Source organism: Pieris napi, chromosome 13 (genome assembly GCF_905475465.1).
Source record: "Pieris napi chromosome 13, ilPieNapi1.2, whole genome shotgun sequence".
Lineage (NCBI taxonomy): Eukaryota > Metazoa > Arthropoda > Insecta > Lepidoptera > Pieridae > Pieris > Pieris napi.
Genome location: NC_062246.1, coordinates 3,868,504 through 3,888,080, shown reverse-complemented (window position 1 = coordinate 3,888,080; position 19,577 = coordinate 3,868,504). Strand labels below are relative to the sequence as shown.

Genomic DNA, 19,577 nt, shown 5'->3' with positions numbered 1-19,577 from the left:
AACATTTAGGGGAATGAAAAATAGATGTTGTCCGATTCTCTGTTAAACCCAATATTCAAACAAAATTTCATGAGAATCGGTCAAGCCGTTTCGGAAGAGTTTAACCATAAACACCGCGACAAGAGAATTTTATATATTAGATTTACAAGCAAAGATGTATTTAAATAAAATTTACGGCTCAAATAAGTTTGTACTTCATAAGTATACACGAAATAAAAAGTTATAAATGGAAAAATCTAAAAGGAGATAATCTAGACAGATTGGGTACAAATCAAAATAAACAACATTTTCATATTACGCATTACCCTCACTTATCATGCGGTAATTAGTCGATGTCGAACACGCATCGTTTCAATCGACTTATAAAACCAGCCGCACGATAAATAGGTGCAAATAACGCAAAAAGTTTTAAAGAGCAGTTCATTACCCTTTACTAACTAGAATTATGATTTAAATATGTTTTATGCAAAAGATTTTTAATTATGAGTATTACTATATATTAAAAACGCTTCAATACTATTGAAACTAAAAAATAATAACTCAATACTACGGCAACATTATGTGTGAGTATGAGAGTAATATTGTTTGACGAATGTGAAGAGTAAGCTTAAGTTTCCGGCCTTAATGTAACGTTGGGTGACGTCACCCATACGTTGTCTGTTGAAGGTGCCTGCTGTCCTGGTCTATAGCGCAGCTGTTTTGGGTAGACCCATGAGAATCGTGACTTGGTCATACCAGCTGGTTGGCGATCAGCCCCGCGGTCTTTTGCTTTCCACTTTTTATCTGGTTTGCCATCGCAATATGTCCAAAGTTAATTAATCAAAATCAATTAATTGGGACATCGTTTAGTCTATCCCTATCTGACTCATCTACCAGATAAGACTTATTTATAGGAAACTATTAAGTCATATAAAAATTTAAAAAAATTGGCGCTACAACCTTTTTAGGTCTGGGCCTCAGATTTCTCAATCTATATCATGATCATTTGTTAATCTAATAGGCAAGTAGGTGATCAGCCTCCTGTGCCTGACACGCCGTCGACGTTTCGGTCTGAGGCAAGCCGGTTTTCTCGCAATGTTTTCCTTCATCGTTCGAAGTTCCATTGGTCTCTTTTCCAGCCGGGGATCGAATCTACGAACTCAGGGCTGAGAAATGCACGCTGAAGCCACTAGGCCAACACTGCTCTATTTATTATATCACTGTCGATTTAAAATCTTATAGCATTATACAAACCGTCATAATTTAGGTGTAAATTTACAGAGATCGCTTTCCATTACAGATTGAATATAATACTCAATTTTGGTCCCCACATAATACCGTAAATAGTATCTGCATACCGAGATAAGTATTCAACTAACAACGAAATGCAATAGTGAATTCTGCCTACCCTCCAATATAGCCTTTTACTGCGCATTGTGGATGTACTTGAATAATAAATCATTTCCACAAACGACCGTGCGCTGAGCGATGCAGCATTTTCATGAACCGCGAATTTTCACTTACAAATGAATATTTATTTAAAGTATGAGCTTTATCAAAATTTATTAAGGGATTTCGCTGCTATCGTAATATAATATTCTATTTTATCGTTTATTTAGTTTAAAAACGTGTACTAAAAATGCAAAGTGTACCCCAAAACCACAGTAGCGTGGGCCACCCTTTGATATATGTTATAATAATACTCCTTCTGGTAAAGGTCTTCGGTTCGAATCTCGGCGCACTTTTTAGTGCGTGTCAGAAACAGGTAAGTTTTCTGATGTGTTAGTCATACGGATAACAATTTTTGGATAAATTTATTAAGTGTGTTATTATTGAACTTTTCCAAAAATGCTTGTGTGCAAAAAAAGTAAAGAGCATTCTATTATTTATATGTACGTTAATATGTAAATATTTAGAAGATTTTCAACGATTTTACACAGGCATTTAATATAATTATACGCCTATTAAAAACTGCATAGCAAAATGGTAATAAAAAGGTGGATTGATCTTTTTTTTTCAAATGGGCTAGCCTACGAAATAATATTTAAATTCACACTAACGAAATAAAGGGCACTTCTTTACAAATACATATATTTTTTTTTATGTAATAGGAGGCCAACGGGCAGGAGGCTCACCTGATGTTAAGTTATACCGCATTGCCAGAAGGCTCGCAAGTACGTTGCCGGCCTTTCAAGAATTGGTATTTTCTTGAAGTACCCTAAGTCGAATTGGTTCGGAAATACTTGAGTGAGCAGCTGGTTTCACATAGTGGTGGTGCGCGGCAAAAACTGCCTTAGTAGTGGAACGACGGCGAATATAAGAAATATTCTATTATTAATTTACCTAAACTAATAGTGAATATTTTCTTACTTTTAATAGTAAAGTCATTTAATGTAATACGTTTCGGTATTATAACACCATTTTAGTAATGCCTTACAAAGGCATCGATTCCACGTTGTAGTTCCTCACAAATGCTTGGTTATTCTCTGTATTTATAACTTTCGATAGACCAAAGTTACGAAGTGTATGGTATTAGTGTGTGTAAACACCAAAAATAACTTTGTGGGGGTGTTTATTGTTTAGGTGCGTGTTGACGCGAGGAACATTTCAATGAAACTTCTTACCGGGAATTTCATACATTATATACTATTAATGTAAAAATACACATTCGCGTGCTATCTCTGTCCATAACTGCTAAAAATTACTCGACGTCCAGGTTATTACAATAATTTCGTTGTTACTGGAATTAAGTTCGGTGGCGGTAGTAGTATGGAGATGTTGGGTAACAACTGACTTTAATGGTTTTAAATATGAGCTTATAACTAACATAAAATAAGGGGTAGTGGGGTTGCGCTGCTAACAAAAACTAACTTGGCTTATCTAAGCGTTCATAAATCTAAATGACACTTATGTTATTGGATATTATCGGAAACGAGAATGTTACAATACAAAATATGAGTGTGGTAAAAACTAAAGGGCTCAATATTGGCTTCAAGTGTGCGATTATTGTTTACATTTTGTTTACGCTTATAACTATTAACTAAAATATTTATATGTAACTTAACTAAAGTTAGGTTACATAACTCAGGATTTAAGTATATTTTATTGAAAAATGAAAAAGTTATACTAAATATATCCTAAATAAATAACGCTTGATTCAGTTATCATCAACTTTTGACTCTAAGAGGATAGAACTTTGCTACGTATTACGTCACAACTGGTTAACTGGAAACGTGTCGATATAGAGAGAATTCGTCAACTAACTTCAACAGACTTCAATGTGCCAGAAACGAGTATGTTATATGTAAGTATATTGTAATCCATTTAGTTTATTTTTCGTAAACAAAACAAAATATTAACTCTCCTTTCTCGATATTACTATATATTTTCGTACTTCTATGTAAATACATAAATGTATATCAAGCCAAGGTTTATCTAGTATTTTTTGATAAATGGTAAAAAACAGTCCTTCTTTTCATTCACTAAAATGTTGTTCAATGTAAATTTATCACTGTTATCGATAGACTAATTAGAGAGAAAATAAACTTCAATTCTCCTTATTTCCTATATCGCATGGATTTTCAATTTCTTGGAATTATATTTAAACGTCTTCCTCTCGATAATAATTAGAGTAAATTAGTTTTTTTAAACCATCTATTATAAGAAAAGCCAACCCAATTGATATATTTATATTTTATATTTTAGAGCTGAAGGGTTTTTTATGATAGATTCATTGTTCAATGATGTATTAACCTCCTAACAAAGTAATGGTCAAGTACTATGGGCGTTATATTGAGAACGGGTTTTTTTCAAATTACGCTGGAATCGCGGCGGTAAAGACAATACAATAAAATAGTTCAAAATTAAACATTATGTCATTCAATATACTTAATAATTATAACATTATACATTATTTTACGCCAACAATGTGACGCAAATTAGCAGCGGTGATATATTCATATTTTCAAGGTTACAGGCCTTAGACTAATTAAAATATTGATTATATATGTAGAATTTTAAACAATTTTTAAACAAATAGATAAGAAACTACATTTATTTTATCAGTTCCAGGTGAGCCGAAGGCATGTTGCGATACACAGCATTTGTTTTTAGATCTAGATTTAATTCTTTTTAAAGGCCCAATCCATGTAAATTTTATGATGAGCCATGTTGTTGTTTTCGGTGTTATGAAAAATGTCAACTATATTTGAGGACGCCGATAACAAAATGTCATTAACATAATTGTTGACCCTTAATAGCCACTTCGCTGTTGCTGAATTTATTGATAAAATATTTTTTTTATAAGTGAGCTAAAATCACCAGGAACTTTTTAATTATAACTGTAGAAATGACTAGTAAAAAAAACGATTCCTATGATGTAAGAAAGCGAGTAATACGTGTACATAATTTAGAAAAGCAAACTATGTTTGTTTTTTGGTTTTTTAAATTGTCTTTAATAAAAATAAAAAACTTCATATCGCCTAATCAATTATTGTATTTAAAAGGCTTATTTTCAGTTCGCGCAATTTATTTATATGAAAAATATTAGATTAACTTAGTTCCGCTCAACTAACGAGATTATGTTTGTTCAAACTCATATTGGAGGCCTTGACCAATAATTAACATTGGATAAGGAACTAATTACAAAAAATCTATCCAGCAACCAGTTGTTTTTATTCAAAAAATCAGAATCAAAATAATTTATTCATATAAGTAACACATTGTTCACTTTTAAACGTCAAAAAAGAATGTATATTAAATGCTTATAATCAAACTTAAACTGCCAGTTCTCAAATAAAGGGCGTAGAACGGAAGAGAAGAACTGGCAATAAACTCTTTTTAATCGCCAGGTTTTTTAGTTTTACATAATGTTTGTAAGGAGCAACCATTACGCATTGTTCCACATTTCCAGGCGTTGTTTAATACTTGGTATTTGAACAGAATCTACCTTCACAAGGGCTTAAAAGGTCGTTTTAATCCCGAACCGCTTGTACAATAGCAATAAAATTTATACGAGCAATTTGTAGCATTGTATAATGAGTAATGATTGCAATGAATCAGTGGAATGAGTCTGATTTAATTTCAACGCGTCGAGCAAGCTTGATATAATGCTGAACTAAATGACGCGGACACTTAACCCCCCCCCCCTTCCCCCCAGTTCCCCCATCTCACCGCAACATCTGCCCGCAGACTAGATTAATCTTCCACATGCCTCAACGTCATCTGCCTTTGCAAACGCAAAAAATATTGATAAAATACGAAAAACCTTCAGCGCTTGATGAATGCGTCTGAAAACCCGCTTTAAGTAAGATTAAACTTTCAATTTATTGAAACATCTTTGAATTTCTCATTTTGAATAAATTAAATGCTTTAGGAAATCATTAAATATCCTCGAAATTAAGTTGGATAAACTAAGATGAATACTAAAAGTTAATTTTAAATCGCCTTCAAACCTCGGTCATTGACCTCTATTTTTTATATGTATTAAGCGAAAATATTTTTTTTATCCTTAGCATAGCCTGCTTAAGTCTTTCTATTCAAATTAGAACAAAAAAAAACAAACCGAACAAAACACTAAATACCTCGAGAGATTCTGTTATACGATATATGCTATATAGAAGTATGAGATTCCAGTGTAAATGCACACTTTTAACTGAAATCCTCATCTGTCTCTTTTCATCGCGACTGAAACACAATTTGAAGGAAAGAGACGAGAGAGTACTTTAGTTAAAAGAATAACTATACTATTGTGGGACGTGTGTCAACCTGGAACTTTACATGCTCATCCAAGGCACAAGTAGGGTTCAAATACAGGTTTTTATATATTCCTAACTTTTTTTAGTTTTCACCCTCTCCCAGCATTGGAACTCGACACACCAATGGTGTTGTATTATTATGGTACCTGTTGGGTAAACATATTGTTTTCTGGTTAAATGAAATGATTTGTGTTTATTTTCATTAGTTTTAGTGTGCAAATGTTTAACCTAGTATGTGTATCCCATATGTTTAGTATAATTGCTCTTTATTATATACAAGCTGAACTACACATGTAATACAAAAATATAACATTTAATTACTTAATCCGTGTATTTGTGGCCAAGTAAAAAGCACGAAATTGTAACAAGAATTAGGCAAGCTCAATTTTCACCGGGCGCATTCGTCGATTTGAATCAACGCCAGAGCGATATTCACCGGAGCGACAAATCAGCACTTCGATATTGCCTCCATTTGGCTACAGCGTCAATATAAGAAAATTAGATTTTTTATTGCGCCAGACTTCATATGGCGTGCCACTTGTAAATGATAATATTCTGTATAGGCTTAAGGTAAATAAAATTGAAAACTAATGTTCATTTTCTTAAATTAATTGGTTTTGTTATATAACAAAAAGCTTATCAGTAAATGACACCAATTATTCTATTATTATAATAAAAAAATAATAATAAATAAAATAAAATAAATGTATTATCAATATCATACTAGCTATACAGTGCAACTTTTCTTAAAAGAGATTAGAGTAGTTTGAATGTAGTCTGTAGTCTGTCTGGAACGAGATCCAACATGATTATACAGCTATACAAATATTATATACTTTTAATTTTAAGCATCAAGATGATTGAGTTGAACATTATCATTATCCTTGAGGTTATACGTTCGATACTCGCCTGTGCACCAATGGACTTTCTGTCTATGTGCGCATTTAACATTCGCCCAAACGGTGAAGGAAAACATCGTGAGGAAACCGGCTTGCCTTAGACCCAAAAGTACTACAAGTAGTACTTGCCTATTAGATTGACAAATGATAATGAAACAGATATAGAAAACTAAGCCCCAGTCCTAAAAAGGTTGTAGCGCCACTGGTTATATTATTTTTATCAAGATGTTTGCTGTCATACTAATAGTCATTTGTAAAATTGAAAAACCAAGAGTTTGTTACTCTTCTTATTGCATAATATTTAAATTCGACTCCTAAATTTTAGGTTAGTTTTCCTTCCAAAACAAAGTTATTAATTGGAATACTAGGCTTTACTTAATATAGACAAAATAAAACAATTTATTGGTGCTATTGCGAGGTTCCCAACGTTGTTTCAATAATAAAAGCAAAGAAAAAATAAACACACAATCACATAGGAAAATAAATCATAGTAAAATCGCACTTTTCTTTACCCTTATGAGTATATGTCTAAATAAGTTCCTAACCAAAGCAATACTTGAAAATTAATAGCAGAAATAAGTTTATGTTGTGTCTCGGTCATTTATCAGCAAAGTTACGTATGTGTAAATTCATTTAAAAACTAGGACACAATTGAGTCTACTACTCATAGTAAATGTCGGATAATTTCAATCAATTTACCCACTCCATTGCGAGCGCAAATAATTCCGCTGACACAAGATTGATACCGGTGTAAGGATCGTAAATCAATATTGGTGCTACGTGAGGCGTCATCAGAATCCAGACAATGCGCCTTAGCATTCGTTTCCTCTCTAGGTATTTTTGTAGAAGAGCTCTTTAAGAAGAGGTTTTAATTATATACCTACTACTACTTTATAATTTCCACCTCTTTTAGTAATGAGTACAATAAGCACCCCCTTATTCATATAACATAAATCAGTCTAATTTTTTTAACTAAGGAACTCTTTCTGTGAATTTACGTATACGCAGTGAAGGAAAATTTGATCGTTAGTACGTTAAAATGTTCATTGTTTATACATTTATATTACAAACATACTTTAAGCATAGGTTTATTAACAGTTTGCGCCCTAGTCCGAAAACAGTAGTAGGTACTTAGGCGGGTTCTCATTTAAACTGAAAATAATTTCCATGTCATTTAAATAATCAACAATGTAAGCTTTACTTGACAATAATTCTAAAAAATATTAATTTTGTCACATTCGATTCAAGTAATAAAATAAACGTTAAAATGAAAATGCATTTTACGTCTTTGATGTACATTTCAATAATAAATTAATAAAGTCGCCTAATCAATATGCATTATGCTAATAAAAAATTTCATGTAGCCGATAACAAGAATATTAAAACAGACTTATTTTATCGATTTTATAAGTAAAAGACAATTTTAATTAAAGCGTAAATAATATTATACTTACCTTATCTGGAAAAAACTGTTTTTTATAAAGTCAAAGTCAAAGTCAAATTATTTATTTCAATTAGACCACCTAAAATGGCACTTTTGAACGTCAAAAAAAGTCTAGTTGCCCCTTCCAAAAGGTAGTTTCGTGTGGAGAAGAATGGGCAAGAAACTCCACAATTACTCTTTTAAAATAGGTTTACAATATTTTGTTACATTTGTTAAATAATTATATGTGACGACAATGTACTCTTAGAATAAACTACTATACTAAAAAAGTTAGTATACGTGTTCCTCACATATTTACAAATATTGAATCCGTAGAATATTAACATTAAAGAGTAATAAAAATAATAAAAAAACAAAACAATACAGTGTGTGAGATAAAATAAAATAATTACATTTGTTTGCATTATAAATAAAAAAAAATAACAAAAATATGTTAAAGCAAAAAAATAGAATACTTAGCTGATGCCTTTTAACAAGGGTAGACGTTAAATATGTTGACTTTGTTTCTTTTTACCTTATCCATCATTGCAGTACACATGGCCAGAAAAACTACTTTAAGCAATTACAAACGCCTCAATAATGATTGTGACGATTTTTCAAGGTTAATTAAAGGCACGCGATTTTAGGTGATTGTTGAAAATGTTGTACATAATATGTTTTACTAATATATTTATTTTTATAATAATAAAATAATATACATTGAAATAAATAACTAAACTTAACATAAACTAAAATATATCATTAAAAGGAGTCCCTTTAGGCAAGGTTCCGAAGATACTGGCAGCGTTCCCCCTTTGAATTACTAGACTAATTCTTTGTCCGAGGTAGCTGCCAGATCTTCGGTCTCCTGTGATGTCGACTAACCTTTTTGAAATATCTTTAAAAAGCCTTAAAGCGCTAGGACCCCACGGACCAAGGGTCTCGACACCGAATGGGACAAAATCATATTCTGAGCCCAGACCCCTGTATTTGCATGCTTTATTTTTTTCAGCCGCTTCAATTAGTAATTTTCTTTTAATTAGTAATTTTCTTTTACTAATTAAAAGAAAATTATACCACTGACTTCAGTAGAATTTGGGCTGTTACTAGAACACAGATGGCATACGCTACAGAATAATATACTTCTCATAAAATGTTTTAAAGTTTGGAATTAGTAATAAGCTATTTGGAAGAAAATTTAAGATTTCTTGAATTTGCCCAATTGCTAACCCGGAACCAATTTTATAAATTTTAAAGTACCATTTATGCTTTCTGTATTTAAACATGAACATAAAATGTATTTTTATAGGAAATTTTATATTATGAAATAAGCGACGCAGTGCGTCGCTCTGGAAAGGATGTTCTCGACTACACTGAATTATCCGAATTGAAGTACCTCACTGCAGTAATTAACGGTAAGAAATATACTTTAATAAAACTGATTTTAGGGGCACAAAAAGCAACTTAATTTTTACCTGCAAATTTTATTTTATGCAAATATATTATAATTTTTATGTTATGGCGTAAAGGTTATTTAAAATAATAAAAAAAATTATTATAAATATAAATTGACCGTTCGTAAAAGTGCAAGTTTTGTATTTTAAAATAGTTAATATTGCCCTATTGAACACTTCATGGCAGTCCTATTATGCTTTAAATAAATAAATCAGATGCTGTGTTATTGGAAGACACTGCTCTTAGCAGTTAAACATGTACAATGTACATCCTTTGTTTACTTTTTTCATTACTTATTTTGCGATATAAATAAAGTGATTATTATTCTTTTGGAATCTAAATGATCAAAATCCATTGTTGGATTTGGTAAAAAAATATAAAACAGTATTTTTTGTTGTGTGTAATTTATGTTATGCCTGCTATGTGTTAAATAAGGAAGAAGAAATAATCAGGGTTGAATTCACTAATTGTTCGCGTACAAAAGTTTATTCAGGCGTTTCATCTCTTATTTATCTATTATATGATGTACTAGGTTCTTGACAAATTATAAAATATTGATACTAGACAGAAAATTTATCCTATAAATACACAAGTACCATGTACCATGAATTTTATATAATGAAGCATATTTCAAAACTTATATTTTATCATAATAATCATGATAATCAATCAATCAAACGTTATGGAATGTTGCAATTGAAAACAGCATTAGCCCAAATTGTGTGCAATTTTAGAATCGAGCCGGTAATTCCATATGAACTTGAAAGTGACCCATACACCCATTGATAGTGCAAGAGTTAAGTTTGTTTCTCGGTAAGCTCAACAAAATTTTTTGGAAATTAAATCCATGACATTGAAATTGCAATGTTTTTTACAAAAGTCAACAACAAAAACTAAATACGTCATTATAAATGAAAATTTTTGCAAGTAAAATATATTGTGGGTGTAGTGAATTTAAACCAAAAAACAAATCTTGCTATTATTCTCTGTTATCTTATTAAGTTTTTTTTATCAAATAATTAGTAATTTAGTTCAGTTACGTAGATTTCATGATTTTTGCCAATGTTTTTTGCGATCTTTAAACCATAGTCGTTCTATTTACATAACACCATGACATGTTCCACCTTGACCTTTCTCAGATCGCTATTTTGAACGACATGGAAACCAGCTAAATTTTTCTTTAGCATTAATTATTACCTTTTAAGATAAGACCGCTAATTATATACCAAACTAAATGATGTCTTAAAATACATGTATTTTTAAAACAATATAACTTGAATTTTTGCTAATTAATCACACTTTGTGATGATTAGTTCTAAATCCACAGTGAGAAACAAAGTATGAAACTAAGTATATATCTAATTAATTTATCGTGAAAATAATCCCAGAAGGAAAAGTATTAAGCAACTTAATTAATAACTAATAGCTTCTAATATGTCGAATTATTAATTGATAATTATAGAAATTAATCAAATCATTGTTATTAAATGGTCTAATTAAAGAAAATCGTATTTTCTCTAAATACGATTTAGGTTTCATCGCAGATACGTTGATACAGAAATTCGAGTCAGAATAAAAGGGTTATAAGCCAAAACAATTCTCTCTTCTTCTTCATTACTGAAGGTCTTGAAAAGCCTTCTGCTGAATCCTCAGCTTGTCTCAGTGCATTAGGGATGTTGAGACCCATAAATGTCTTTATTTGGTCAGAAAAACGGGTAAGCCATCGACCCCAACTTCTCCTACCATCACTCCCTACCATTAGCTGGTAACATACCATAATAAACTCATAATAACTTTATTCATATAGGTAAACAAGTACAATTATGAACGTCAAAAAATAAGTTAAATTAATTGTAAATTTACATTTACTACCAGTTCGCAAGTCAAGGGCGTAGAGCGGCAAGAAGAACTGGCAAGAAACTTTAACTCTTTTTAATCGGTAAGTTTTGAGTCATACAAATTGTTTGAACTGGAAAACAACATCAAATTGACATCAAATGATTAGGATCATTTAAATATTCATAATACATATTGTATAGCATTTTTTACTTGCTCATACTTTAAATAAATCTAAAGGTTACGTTTTAAAATTGTATAGCTTTCTGGACGGACTACGTGTTATAACTACACGGGCAATTCCGTGCTACTAACTAAATTGCTATTCTGTCTTCATTCGGGACTGGGTTGTCAAAAACACACACTTATCCTCATCTTCGTTTCCATATATTAGATCAGATCTTTTTCTGACGTTCAATAAGTTATGTAGTTAATATTTTGAATTTAATAATATCTTGTTTAATTAAACTAATTTCAATTTATTTTAGATTTCATGCATGCTTTGAAACCATTAACAACTAAAGTAGTTCACAACTAACTAACTTTAAATTGCACATTATTATATTGCATAATCGTATTCCAATTAAAAAAGCCGATGAGAAAACACCGGTCGACTTGGCATCTCAATCTTAAAAGACAGAGTGAGATAGAAATATTTGTACGTTATTTAATTAACTACCTACCTCAGGCTTTTAAAATCAGCTAGAATAACATTATATTACGGCAAAATTTCATCAAGACAAGTCGCTCATAATGTTGACTTTGTGCCTTTTTACATTGTTTGTCATTGCTATATGTAGTTACATTTACTTCTCAATTCGTAAGCGGTATAACTATTGGAAGGACCGGGGAATAGTGCACGAAGAACCCAGGTTTATTGTGGGAAATTTTAGCTTTTTCATGAGAAAGAGCTTTTGGGAGTACTTTTACGATTTGAAAAAGAAATTTCCTCAAGACTGCGTCGGAATATATTTGGGGCTTCAGCCAGGATTGGTGGTACAGTCCCCGGAGCTTGCGAAGAAGGTTCTTGTTGATTCAGATTGTTTTCAACATAGATTTACTTATTCTGGGACTGTTGGTGATCCCATTGGATCGCTTAATTTATTTGTCAGTAAGGTAAGCAATAGGTTAATATGCGATACTCGCGGAATTATAAACAATTTTATTTTTTACAGTTTGTTAAGATATTTTATGTTATATGTACTGTTTTATGTAACTTAATATCAGATGTTTTTTATCATATTTTATGATAATCGTATGCGATGTTCAGTATTTTGTGAGACCCTCATAAATATTATAAAATTCATAATTTAATTTTATGTGTATTGCTTAATGCTAAATAAACTAATGTTGAATAATTTATTTTGAATTGAATTAAAGGGCTAGGCTCCGAATATTATTTTGTCCCATTCGTCCGATGGGTCCTAGCGCTATAAGACTTTTTAAGGATATAGCAAATAGGTTAGTCGAGAACACTTTAGACCGAAGAGCTGGCAGCTACGTCGGACAAAGAATTAGTCAAGCTATTCAAAGGGGGAACGCTGCCAGTATCTTCGGAACCATGCCTAAAGGGACTCATTTTAATAATATATTTTAGTCATTATATTAATTTTTTTAAGGTTATTAAGTATTACTTTTAATTATGTTTATGTGATATCATTTGACGCTTAGTTTAATCCGCCTCTGTAGCTTGATTTGCATACAACCCTAGGTTTTTTTAAACACACAAGTAAGAAGTGGCTATTTGATGGCTATTTGATTTAGTATGAATAACCTTCTACTTAATGCAAAAAAGACAAAATGCATTAAATTTTGTGCAAAAAATTCAAGGATTATGGATACTAGACCAATTATAAACGGTGAGGAATTGAATCTGGATGATACAACTGTATTTCTCGGAATCACCATGGATTCAAAACTTCAGTGGTCCCCTCATATTAACGGATTGGCGAAGAGACTTAGTTCTGCAGCCTACGCGGTTAAAAAAATTCGCTCTCTAACTGATGTCGATACAGCTAGACTTGTTTATTTTAGTTACTTTCATAGCTTAATGACTTATGGCTTATTATTATGGGGTCATGCTGCTGATGTCGAAACTATTTTCATCCTGCAGAAGAGGGCTATTCGTGCAATCTATAATTTAAAATGTAGGGAATCTCTTAGAGATAAATTCAAGGAAATTAATATACTTACCTTTCCCTCGCAATATATTTATGAAAATATTATGTATGTATACAAAAATAGTGATAAGTTTACTAGAATAGAACATACGCACAATGTTAATACACGGAACAAACGCAGGCTGCAATTTCCCCGTACTAGACTATCTAAAGTTAGTAATTCTTTTTTGGGGAAAGGGATACTCTTCTTTAATAAAATCCCAGAAGCTCTTTTATCACTGCCTTTCAATAAATTTAAGAAATGTATTAAAGAAAAGCTGTGTAAAAAGGCTTACTATAAAGTCAACGATTATCTAATTGATAAAAGGGCCTGGGACTAGTGCTAGACAGGCTACTTCTAATTAATTTGCGATATTTGTTATAAATAAGTGTTGTTTGATGATTTGCTGTTTTAAAAGAGTACCGAGAGTTTTTTACGCCGGCTTTTTCTCTCGGCCTACACCCTCTGTCTTCTTTGCCGATGAGTAGGGATGCCTTCAAATTTAATGACGTGGAATAAGTGATACATGTATCTTACGTTCCATAATAAACATATTTTATTTTTTATTTTATTTTTTACCTTCTTCGTTCCTTGCATCTTTGTAGCTTGTTACATGGACAAAAGTTCTTAATTTTAAATTGTTACAATACAAGTTTTTTAATTGCTATAAATTATACAGAGCAAGTTATGATATTAATCTAACAAATGTTTGACGTCCAATATAACCTGCAGTCTCAGGTCAGAAAAAGGAAGATAATAAGAACAATACTTAATATAACATTATATAATACAAGTTAAAGGGTTTCTATTACTTCTATTAATATGTTTAAATTTAAGACAATTATAACTACATACAAAGTTAATGCTTAGAAATACCAAACCAAATCTGTAGCCATTTCCATATATAAGTGGTCCGAGGTTTGGAGAAACTATATTTTTTGGGGTTTCGGTATGATGAAACTGACATAGTTATAATTACGTTTGCTATATGATTCTTTCAGGTCACTCAATTCACCAAACAAAAAATATTAATAATCATTTTTACGCAGGGTCGTTTAAGAAAAGATCTGCAGCAGGCGTACTCTCCACTCTTCACAACGGCTCGTCTAAAAACGGTCACAACATTAATGAACATCAATGCGCAGGACTTGAAAGAAAAAATTCAAAAAGACTTCGTCGAAGAAGGGAAGCCGGTTAATATAAAGGTAATTTTATACTAGTTTAATTCATATAATCTGTAGCTTATTTATATTTTTTTTAAAATAAGAACACGGCCTTCATAGCCTAGAATTAATCTATTGGCACAGCAAGGCACAAAAGCCTGGTTGTCCTATAAAGGTTCATGGTCCATAGTGACCATACCTATGCCCAATACTTATTAGAGTTCAAATATCCTCAAATGTGAAATCTAAATCATACAAAAGCGCCAGGATCACAATCGCAATCGCATATTGAAGTTATAAAGTACCGATGCGGTCTTATCATGACCTTTATGAACTGCATAGATAACATATATCGAAGTATGCAATACTACTTTTTCCGACTAAGATAAGATAGGTATTATTAATTAAATTTAGCGAGTCTTATTATTATTTAGTTTATTTTTAAATTCGAAATTTAAACAAAGAGGTTTTATGTCATATCTTTAGCTACTTGCTAAATAATCCTTCTTTATATAATAAATACTTCTTTTTAGAAACTTATGACCATGTACGTCACAGACACTCTAGCGTTTAGCGTCTTCGGTCTTCGCCTGAGTACATTGAAGGGAGAGAAATCACCATTATGGGACATCACTAGTCACATTACTAAATGCAATTTTTCTAGAGGGATGGAGATTTTGACGATTTTCTTTATACCGAGTCTAGCAGAAGCGTTGAGGTATATTTTTTTATTTCTTACACGCGGTCCCTTTTTTCACCGATTGCAACCTCAAATCTAGGAAAAGTAATGATTGTGAAATATTCCTCTACCTATAGAGAATTAAGGAAATATAGTAATTGTAATTTATATCATTTTATACAACTTCGATTTACTTTGTAATATTAAGAATATTTTTGTACATTTTAGGATGAAGTTTTTTTCGGGACCTGCCACAGAAATATTTAAAAAGATGTTTTGGTCAGTTGTGAAGCTACGCCAAGCAAAAGGAGAGAAAAACAACACTGACCTTCTCGAATACTTTCTTAAATTGCGGGATAAATTTGCAGCTATTGGCTATGATGGTAAGTTATTTACCTACACATATATACCAGATAAAAAAAGTCTTCACGATTATAAATTGAATATATTACGCCTTTTAACGTGTGTACGTTTCCGACAATTATCACCAACGCCGGAAACATAACCTATTTGCTGTGTATTAGACTCGTTCACCTACTTAGAAAAAAAATATGTATCAAAAAGTTTTTTGGGAATTGTACAAAAACCAGTTTTAATTATGTAATGTATAATTAAAACTGATACTATAAACTGAAATATTTTTTGTTAAAGTTTGCCTATGTATGCTATAAATAAATAAATTATAAATTCACGTAGTTTAAGGGGCAAGAAACTAAGATAAGTAATTACATAATTTGTTTATAACTTACTAGAGAATAGTGGCCGCGATGTAACATGGACTATGAGAAATAACCTTGCGGATTTTCTAGAGCAGTGTTTGAATACCTTATATAATATTATAACTTTAAAATAAATTTTCGCTACCCATAACAAAAAATAACCTTTAAAGAATTTTATCGGTTAATTTTTATCATTTCACACAGGAAATTATGAGTTTAAAAACATGTTGGTGACGTAAAATGCATTTTTTAATTTATAATTACTATACAACAATTATGGGAAATAATTATTTTTAATTACAAATGAGATAAATGTTTAAATATTTAAGCTGTTTTAAATTTGGAAATATTTTGTACGTTGCTTGCTGACGTCTGACGCTTAAGGTGATATCAGACGGTTCATTTTTTGTTCATTTTCACCTTTCACTCGAAATGAAATGTCTGAACAAAAAATGAAACACGAGTGCCGAATGAAATCATTAGTGAACCGATCCAACAGTGTTGGATATTGGCATTCGGTATCTTTCAATCCCACTCCGAATGAACGAGAAATGAACGGTCTGAACTCTGAGAGAACGTTCATTCGGATTCGACCATTTTGTTTCGAGTCCTGTAGCCAACGGACATCACGTTGTCGACGAAGTTATAACTTTTTTTTTTTTACTTTCATCCATTCGAAGATGATTACAATATGAATCAGGATCTTCAACGGCTAGTTCTCTCAACAATGTATTGAAAGCTCCTAATAAATTTCTTCTTTCAATCCATGGTCGCACCCACCACCGTCAACGTTTTCTTTGCTACTTTTTTGTCAACTCTTTGATTAAATGATCACAAATTAAACTAATTCCAAGACGTACGACTTCATTCGATGACATATTTAAAAAAAAGAACAATGAATGTTCATTTCTGTATCATTTCGTCTAAGCCGTGTGAACATAGAATGAAAAAAAATGAAGCATTCACTCGAGTGAACAATCATTCGAGTGAACCGTCTGATAGCACCTTTAGGTTATATTTCACTTTTTTTTTTTTGAAATATATTTTTTTTAATATTTTTTTTTGTATTTTATATTAAATAAAATTTTATTTATTAAGCTTACGACATCACACACAGTCCTAAATTTACTAATTATTTTACAAAATCTTACATCTAAAATGTGTGACAGTTAGTTAGTGTAAGCATAAGTTTCTCAAAAAAAAAATTAAATATAAATTAAAAAAAAAACAATTAAAAATTTTAGATCTAAGTGAAAACTTGATGTTGTCCCAAGCAGCTGCATTTATAATGGCATCTATTGAAACCACCACTGTCACACTTACATACACAATTTTCGAGCTGGCATATCATCAGGAAGAACAGGTAATAAAAATCGAAGGACACCGTGGACGTCAACGGCCAAAACTTGATTGGCATTTCTTAGACATTTCATATGAAATTTGACCTTCATTTAAGCTACTATCCTTAAATAGTTTATCAAACAGGCAGAAGAGTATTAGACTACTAGTTTGAGCGTGCGACTTTCCCCCCTTTGGGGTTCAACCCGTGTGTTGAGATTCTTGTGCACAAATCAAATGATTAAAAATTGACGAAATCTTAGGCTAATATCTGTATAAGATTGTAGCGCTACTTTATTAAGCGAATTACACAACGTAGATCAATTATTGGTTTGGAGTTTGTACAGTTTTGTGTTTAATCTTCAAAGTAATTAGAAAACAAAAGAACTGTTTGAAGAAAGAGTTTATCAATTCGTAATATATTTCTTAGATAAGTTCTTTTTGAAGTTAAATTTTGTAAAATTAAAGCGATCATTAAATGCGTTTTCGTTTTCGCTAATTGCAATTAAATAATAATTTAATTTAGTTAATAATAATTGCTAATTATTCTTTTGCAACAAAAATGAACTATTTCCTAGATTAAATGCTCTTTACAGGAAAAGCTATATAATGAAATAAATGATGTTGTACGTAGATCTGGAAAGAACGTTCTCGACTACACTGAATTATCCGAACTGAAGTACCTGATTGCAGTTATCAACGGTAGGAAAACATTAATATTAATGAGTAATACATATTGAAGTAAAACTTATTTAAACGCAAACATAACATTTAGAAGTGATCTCGCTGTTCAACATTAAGGCACTCTAAACGTCGAAATGTGTGAACAATATAATTAATTAATCTACGTTATTGTAAATTTATTTAATGTAGTAACAAACTATAAACTAATTAATAGTTTTCATCGTGTGTGCGTAAACGTCGATTTGACACAATAATGTAATTACTAGGTGAATAATATTCGAACAATGTATTTTGGTGCTTCAGTAAAGTTCAAATACTCTCTCTTTACCTTCTATACCTATGGCTGACAGAGACGTTTTTAATAATAATAATACAACATTTTTGCGAAACACAAAAATTCATAGAAATGATTAATAGGAGCTAGTAATTATAGTAACCAGTAATTCATACTATATAAGCAGACTCCACAATACAGTTTCGAAAATAGACACAATGATCGTCTATCGGGATAAATAAAAATTATGAAATGTTCCACGATGTTTAGCAATAATAATTGATAAAAGAAATTGTGGTATCCAAAACAAAGCATTAGTACTAGTTTTAGTACATAGTTCAACTATAAGCCGTTTCAAGATTTGACGATACCCTCAGAATTGGATATTAACCAATCATTGAAAAATTTCAGAGACGTTAAGAAAATGTGTACCATTACAGCACTTGGATAGAGTTCCCGTTAATGATTACCAGTTAACAGATGACATAGTCCTGGAAAAGGGAATTCCAATTATGGTAAATGTGGCTGCTCTTCATCATGATGAGCGATTCTTTCCGGAACCGAATGAATGGCGTCCAGAAAGGTTTTTAACGTCATCAGAATTCGACGCATTAAATTATACGTTCCTACCTTTCGGCGAAGGGCATCGGTCTTGTATAGGTAAATATATATATCTTGAATAGGTAAAGTAAAGTATGGTGTTAAAACAGAGACAATTTTTGTAAGAAAATTGAATAAATGTACAACTTTATATTTTTTTCGTGGGGATGACGTATATGATTTCATTAGCGTGTAATGAACATAATTAAACATTCTCCAATGTATTAATAAGTTATAAATAGTTTAAAATTTATTACGAAATTCAAGTCTAGTACCAACAAGACTAGTTTAATTGTTCCATAATTTACAGTTTTCAATGTTTCACCTTAGTATTTATGAACACTTTCGGGGAAATATTTTATAGCATTCCAGTGATGCAAAATAAATTTTTCGTTGCAAAAAATAAATTTTTCGCTGTAAATTTATAAATATTTTTTTTCTTTCAGGTAAACGTTATGGAATGCTGCAATTGAAAACGGCATTGGTTCAAATTGTCCACAATTTTAGAATTGAGCCAATAATGCCGTATGAACTAAAAAGTGACCCATACAGCATTGTACTGGCACCCATTGACGGTGCAAGCGTGAAATTTGTTCCTCGTTGAATCATTTA

At 31.3% G+C, this 19,577-nt stretch overlaps 1 protein-coding gene across 2 annotated transcripts; it reads left to right on the top strand.

The window, feature by feature from the left end:
• Nucleotides 1–10,238: 10,238 nt before the first annotated feature.
• Nucleotides 10,239–19,577, top strand: LOC125055544 (cytochrome P450 6j1-like). Of its 2 annotated transcripts, none has more exons than XM_047658007.1 (8): nucleotides 10,239–10,325; nucleotides 14,558–14,713; nucleotides 15,205–15,389; nucleotides 15,579–15,733; nucleotides 17,314–17,432; nucleotides 18,004–18,109; nucleotides 18,777–19,025; nucleotides 19,412–19,577. In XM_047658007.1, exons 2-8 carry the CDS (start codon nucleotides 14,636–14,638, stop codon nucleotides 19,567–19,569), a joined length of 1,050 nt encoding a protein of 349 aa, XP_047513963.1. In that variant the 5' UTR covers nucleotides 10,239–10,325; nucleotides 14,558–14,635; the 3' UTR covers nucleotides 19,570–19,577. The 2 variants fall into 2 exon arrangements, with proteins under 2 accessions (XP_047513963.1, XP_047513962.1); XM_047658006.1 differs by lacking the exon at nucleotides 10,239–10,325 and adding an exon at nucleotides 12,053–12,464.

Excerpts from the sequence above, each read along its gene's own strand:
- LOC125055544 (XM_047658006.1), top strand. The coding sequence starts at position 12,102 with ATGTTGACTTTGTGCCTTTTTACATTGTTTGTCATTGCTATATGTAGT. Across the intron at positions 12,465-14,557 it reads TTAATTTATTTGTCAGTAAG|GGTCGTTTAAGAAAAGATCT; the intron begins GTAAGCAATAGG and ends ATTTTTACGCAG. Across the intron at positions 14,714-15,204 it reads GGAAGCCGGTTAATATAAAG|AAACTTATGACCATGTACGT; the intron begins GTAATTTTATAC and ends ACTTCTTTTTAG.